At 38.4% G+C, this 8215-nt stretch overlaps 1 protein-coding gene across 1 annotated transcript; it reads left to right on the forward strand.

The window, feature by feature from the left end:
• The first annotated feature begins 5004 nt into the window (after nucleotides 1-5004).
• On the forward strand, nucleotides 5005-8169 carry LOC143364753 (uncharacterized). Its single transcript, XM_076804919.1, has one exon. The coding sequence runs from the start codon at nucleotides 5005-5007 to the stop codon at nucleotides 8167-8169; it is 3165 nt and encodes a 1054-aa protein (XP_076661034.1).
• Nucleotides 8170-8215: the final 46 nt, after the last annotated feature.

Genomic DNA, 8215 nt, shown 5'->3' on the forward strand with positions numbered 1-8215 from the left:
ATTACTAGAATATAGAAGAATATACGAGAATATACCTGAATATACTAGAATATACCAGAATATACCAGAATATACCAGAATATACCATAATATAGCATAATATTACTCGAATATTGAAGAATATACGAGAATATACCATAATATTACTAGAATATAGAAGAATATACCAGAATATACCATAATATTACCAGAATATAGAAGAATATACCAGAATATACCATAAAAATTACTAGAATATACCAGAATATACCTGAATATACCAGAATATACCATAATATTACTAGAATATAGAAGAATATACGAGAATATACCTGAATATACTAGAATGTACCAGAATATACCAGAATATAACATAATATTACTCGAATATACCATAATATTACTCGAATATAACATAATATTACTCGAATATGGAAGAATATACGAGAATATACCATAATATTACTAGAATATAGAAGAATATACGAGAATATACGATAATATTACTAGAATATAGGAGAATATACCATAATATTACTAGAATATAGAAGAATATACCAGAATATACCATAATATTACTAGAATATAGAAGAATATAACAGAATATACCTGAATAAACCTGAATATACTAGAATGTAGCAGAAGATACCAGAATATACTTGAATATACCAGAATATACCATAATATTACTAGAATATAGAAGAATATACCAGAATATACCATAATATTACTAGAATATAGAAGAATATACAGAATATACCATAATATTACTCGAATATAGAAGAATATACGAGAATATACCATAATATTACAAGAATATAGAAGAATATACCAGAATATACATAATATTACTAGAATATAGAAGAATATACCAGAATATACCATAATATTACTCGAATATAGAAGAATATACGAGAATATACCTGAATATACCTGAATATACTAGAATATAGCAGAATATACCAGAATATACTTGAATAGACCAGAATATACCATAATATTACTCGAATATAGAAGAATATATGAGAATATACGATAATATTACTAGAATATAGGAGAATATACCAGAATATACCATAATATTACTCGAATATAGAAGAATATACGAGAATATACCTGAATATACCTGAATATACTAGAATATAGCAGAATATACCAGAATATACTTGAATAGACCAGAATATACCATAATATTACTCGAATATAGAAGAATGTATGAGAATATACGATAATATTACTAGAATATAGGAGAATATACCAGAATATACCATAATATTACTCGAATATAGAAGAATATACGAGAATATACCTGAATATACCTGAATATACTAGAATATAGCAGAATATACCAGAATATACTTGAATATACCAGTATATACCATAATATTACTTGAATATGGGAGAATATACGAGAATATACCATAATATTACTAGAATATAGAAGAATATACCAGAATATACCATAATATTACTAGAATATAGAAGAATATACCAGAATATACCATAATATTACTAGAATATAGAAGAATATACCAGAATATACCAGAATATACCATAATATTACTAGAATATAGAAGAATATACGAGAATATACCAGAATATACTAGAATATAGCAGAATATACTAGAATATAGCAGAATATACCACAATATACCAGAATATACCAGAATATAACATAATATTACTCGAATATACCATAATATTACTCGAATATAACATAATATTACTCGAATATGGAAGAATATACGAGAATATACCATAATATTACTAGAATATAGAAGAATATACGAGAATATACGATAATATTACTAGAATATAGGAGAATATACCATAATATTACTAGAATATAGAAGAATATACCAGAATATACCATAATATTACTAGAATATAGAAGAATATAACAGAATATACCTGAATAAACCTGAATATACTAGAATGTAGCAGAAGTTACCAGAATATACTTGAATATACCAGAATATACCATAATATTACTAGAATATAGAAGAATATACCAGAATATACCATAATATTACTAGAATATAGAAGAATATACCAGAATATACCATAATATTACTCGAATATAGAAGAATATACGAGAATATACCATAATATTACTAGAATATGGAAGAATATACCAGAATGTACCATAATATTACTAGAATATAGAAGAATATACCAGAATATACCATAATATTACTCGAATATAGAAGAATATACGAGAATATACCTGAATATACCTGAATATACTAGAATATAGCAGAATATACCAGAATATACCTGAATAGACCAGAATATACCATAATATTACTCGAATATAGAAGAATATATGAGAATATACGATAATATTACTAGAATATAGGAGAATATACCAGAATATACCATAATATTACTAGAATATAGAAGAATATACCAGAATATACCATAATATTACTAGAATATAGAAGAATATAACAGAATATACCTGAATAAACCTGAATATACTAGAATGTAGCAGAAGATACCAGAATATACTTGAATATACCAGAATATACCATAATATTACTCGAATATAGAAGAATATACTAGAATATACGATAATATTACTAGAATATAGGAGAATATACCATAATATTACTAGAATATAGAAGAATATTCGAGAATATATCAAAATATACTAGAATATAGCAGAATATACTAGAATATACCAGAATATACCAGAATATACCAGAATATACCATAATATTACTCGAATATAGAAGAATATACGAGAATATAGCAGAATATACTAGAATATAGGAGAATATACCATAACATTACTAGAATATAGAAGAATATTCGAGAATATACCAGAATATACTTGAATATACCAGAATATACCATAATTTTACTCGAATATGGAAGACTATACGAGAATATACCATAATATTACTAGAATATAGAAGAATATACCAGAATATACGATAATATTACTAGAATATAGAAGAATATACCAGAATATACCATATTATTACTAGAATATAGAAGAATATACCAGAATATACCTGAATATACTAGAATATAGCAGAATATACCAGAATATACTTGAATATACCAGAATATTCCATAATATTACTCGAATATACCATAATATTACTCGAATATAGAAGAATATACGAGAATATACGATAATATTACTAGAATATAGGAGAATATACCATAATATTACTAGAATATAGAAGAATATTCGAGAATATACTAGAATATAGCAGAATATTACTCGAATATACCATAATATTACTCGAATATGGAAGAATATACGAGAATATACCATAATATTACTAGAATATAGAAGAATATGCGGGAATATACCATAATATTACTAGAATATAGAAGAATATACCAGAATATACCATAATATTACTAGATATAGAAGAATATACCAGAATATACCATAATATTGCTCGAATATAGAAGAATATACGAGAATATACCATAATATTACTAGAATATAGAAGAATATACCAGAATATACCATAATATTACTAGAATATAGAAGAATATACCAGAATATACCATAATATTACTCGAATATAGAAGAATATACGAGAATATACCTGAATATACCTGAATATACTAGAATATAGCAGAATATACCAGAATATACTTGAATAGACCAGAATATACCATAATATTACTCGAATATAGAAGAATATATGAGAATATACGATAATATTACTAGAATATAGGAGAATATACCATAATATTACTCGAATATAGAAGAATATACGAGAATATACCTGAATATACCTGAATATACTAGAATATAGCAGAATATACCAGAATATACTTGAATATACCAGTATATACCATAATATTACTTGAATATGGGAGAATATACGAGAATATACCATAATATTACTAGAATATAGAAGAATATACCAGAATATACCATAATATTACTAGAATATAGAAGAATATACCAGAATATACCATAATATTACTAGAATATAGAAGAATATACCAGAATATACCAGAATATACCATAATATTACTAGAATATAGAAGAATATACGAGAATATACCAGAATATACTAGAATATAGCAGAATATACTAGAATATAGCAGAATATACCACAATATACCAGAATATACCAGAATATAACATAATATTACTCGAATATACCATAATATTACTCGAATATAACATAATATTACTCGAATATGGAAGAATATACGAGAATATACCATAATATTACTAGAATATAGAAGAATATACCAGAATATACCATAATATTACTAGAATATAGAAGAATATACCAGAATATACCATAATATTACTAGAATATAGAAGAATATACCAGAATATACCAGAATATACCATAATATTACTAGAATATAGAAGAATATACGAGAATATACCAGAATATACTAGAATATAGCAGAATATACTAGAATATAGCAGAATATACCACAATATACCAGAATATACCAGAATATAACATAATATTACTCGAATATACCATAATATTACTCGAATATAACATAATATTACTCGAATATGGAAGAATATACGAGAATATACCATAATATTACTAGAATATAGAAGAATATACGAGAATATACGATAATATTACTAGAATATAGGAGAATATACCATAATATTACTAGAATATAGAAGAATATACCAGAATATACCATAATAATACTAGAATATAGAAGAATATAACAGAATATACCTGAATAAACCTGAATATACTAGAATGTAGCAGAAGATACCAGAATATACTTGAATATACCAGAATATACCATAATATTACTAGAATATAGAAGAATATACCAGAATATACCATAATATTACTAGAATATAGAAGAATATACCAGAATATACCATAATATTACTCGAATATAGAAGAATATACGAGAATATACGAGCGGGAATGCGAGGACCACTACGCAGCAACCCACTCACGCACGCCCGAAGGTCGCTATCAGGTGAGGCTCCCCTTTCGAAAAGCAGGTGTCATCTCTTCAGGGTCCAGGACAGCAGCATGGCGGTTGCTCCGACGAATGGAGCAACGTTTCGAAAGGGAGGAGGACTTCAGGAGGCTCTACGGCGACTTCCTGAGGGAATACGAGACGTTGGGCCACATGTCGCCTGCCGGCGAACCACCAGCTGGACAAGCAGCCCACTACTTACCTCACCATGGGGTCCTGAAACCGACCAGCACCACGACGAAGTTGAGGGTGGTGTTTAACGGCTCCTGGTCCTCGCCGGCGCAGTTGTCGCTCAACGACTGCCTCCACGTGGGCCCAAACCTTCTGCCACTCCTCGCCGACACGCTTCTGAGGTGGAGGAAGCACCAATTCGTCGTCACAGCCGATATCACGAAGATGTATAGGCAGATCCTAATACACCCAGACGATCGGGATCACCAGAGAATCCTGTGGAGGGACAGCGCCGCGAAACACGTGAGTGAATATCGACTAAACACAGTCACTTACGGTTTGTCATGTGCTCCCTACCTAGCGGTGAAGACGCTGCGACAGCTGGCAGACGACGAAGGCGGACGGTTTCCAGTCGGCGCGCAAGCACTCCGCCACGATTCCTATGTCGACGACATTCTCACGGGTGCAGACACCATCCCCGCCTTGAAGGAAGCCGCAGCACAGCTCCAGCAGCTCTGCATGGCGGGCGGCTTCCCGTTGCAGAAGTGGGCAACCAACGCGGCCGACCTGCAGGTCTCCCTGGAACCGAACCGGGACGAGTTTCCCCGGCCAACACCAGATCCGGAGGCCCAGGGAGAATCAAAAATGTGGACGGATTCCACGCACGCCACACTCGGTCTCCAATGGTCACCACGCTCTGATTGCTTCCAGTTTGTGATTGCAGACGACCATGCTCAACCAGTCACCAAGCGAGGAGTGGTGTCCAGAGCAGCCCAGCTGTTTGATCCGTTAGGATGGCTCACCCCTGTCGTGGTCCGAGCCAAAATAACCATCCAGACGACGTGGTTGTTGGCATTGGGTTGGGACGACCCGCTGCCGACTGCACTGGCGAACGACTGGGAGAGCTTCTGCGCCGAACTGAAGCAGCTCAATGAGGTGAAGGTACCACGGCGACTGCTGCATGACACCAATTCAACAAGGAGGGAATTCCACGGTTTTGCCGACGCCTCAGAACGCGCATACGGAGCAGTCGTCTACCTGCGAGAACAAAATGCAGAGGGTCAATGGACTGTCACTCTAGTGGCGGCCAAGAGCAGGGTGGCACCACTGCACCAGGTGTCACTACCACGGCTCGAGCTCTGCGCAGCGCACCTGCTCGCTCGCCTGATCCAACACACGGTTGCCACACTGCAGCTCGCGAACACCGCCGTACACCTGTGGTCTGACTCCACGGTAACACTAGGATGGATCCAAGCCCATCCCACAAAGTGGAACACCTACGTGGCTAACCGAGTTGCAGATATCCAGCGCAGGGTTCCAGAAGCGCAGTGGCACCACGTGGCTGGTGTTGACAACCCAGCGGACTGCGCCTCACGGGGAATGTCACCGACACAACTCCTCAGTTGGAGCCTGTGGTGGGAAGGGCCGGAGTTCCTGCGACGAGAGGACGAACTCCCACTGGCAACAACCACGGAACACGAGCAGCTTCCAGAGGCAAGGAGAGCAGTTGTCGCAGCCACCACCAGAGGAAGCAACAACAAGGGAGACAACGACATCCTGGAACGGTTCTCCTCGTACAACAGGCTGCTCCGTGTCACAGCATGGTGTCGGCGATGGCTCAGCAGATCAAAAGGCACCTCAGCCGGGCAGTCTGCCAACGCCAGCACGAGCCAGGAAGGGCTACCACCAGCCCTCAGCGTGGCTGAGATCCTGGAAGCAGAAGAAGGTTGGATCCGCCAAGTTCAGAGGGCCGAATATGGGGTAGAACTCGCCGGACTAGCCAAAGGGCACGGCGTACCAAGGAAAAGCAGCCTCGCTGCGCTGCATCCAACGCTCGATCACAAGGGCCTGATGAGAGTCGGAGGCAGATTGAACAAGGCACCCATACACCCTGACGAGGCGCATCCACTCATTCTTTCCCCAGACTCTCTGTTCACTCAACTCTTAATTCAATCTGCTCACAGGAAAACACTGCATGGCGGCGTACAGGCAACCTTGGGCACCATCCGGCAGCGATACTGGGTACCGAGGGGACGCTCCATCGTCAAGTCCGCAATACATAGGTGTGTCACGTGCACTCGGTGGCGGGCCGCTCCAGCACGTCAGTTGATGGGAGAGCTTCCACAACATCGAGTCACACCGGCTCGACCCTTCCATGCCACAGGGGTTGACTACGCCGGGCCGATCTGGATGCGAACTGCGCCGGGCCGGGGTCACAAGGCGTATAAGGGCTTCCTGGCGGTCTTTGTTTGCATGGTCACCAAGGCTGTGCACTTAGAGGCCGTATCCAATTACTCCGCTGAGGCTTTTTTGGCCGCTTTCCGAAGGTTCATCTCACGACGTGGCATCTGTGCACACCTGCACAGCGACTGCGGGACCAATTTCCAGGGAGCCGACGGGGAATTACGCCGTCTTTTCACTGCCAGCAGCCGAGAGAACCGGAGGATCAGATACCAGATGAGTGACCTGAGGACACAATGGCACTTCAATCCACCAGCTGCACCGCACTTTGGAGGCCTGTGGGAAGCCGCGGTGAAATCAACCAAGCATCACCTCCGGCGGACCATAGGAGATGCTCGGCTCACCTTCGAAGAGATGAGCACGCTACTCACCCAGGTGGAGGCCTGCCTCAACTCAAGGCCACTGACTGCACTTTCCGATGATCCCGCGGATCTGACCGCACTGACGCCGGGGCATTTCCTCATAGGCACGGCGTTGAATGCACTCCCGGAGCCATCGCTGCTGGATACGAGGGACCACCGACTCTCCCGGTGGCAGCTGCTGTCAAAAATCCGAGATGAATTCTGGGCGAGATGGCAGCGAGAATATCTCCAAGAACTCACCGCACGACCAAAATGGCGAGAGACGAAGGAGAACGTCGTGCCGGGCTGCCTCTGCTTGATCTCAGGGGAAAACACAGCACCCACGCAATGGCCACTCGCGCGCGTGTCGGAAACGTACCCCGGAGCCGACGGGAAGGTTCGGGTCGCGAAATTAATCACCGCGAATACCGAATTAGTGAGACCAGTCGCGAAACTAGTTGTTCTCCCGATCGACGCGCAGTAATCAATGGACACGTCGATGCAGGCACACCGCGCACATGCCACGCGCA

The sequence above is a fragment of the Halictus rubicundus genome, unplaced genomic scaffold (genome assembly GCF_050948215.1).
Source record: "Halictus rubicundus isolate RS-2024b unplaced genomic scaffold, iyHalRubi1_principal scaffold0929, whole genome shotgun sequence".
Lineage (NCBI taxonomy): Eukaryota > Metazoa > Arthropoda > Insecta > Hymenoptera > Halictidae > Halictus > Halictus rubicundus.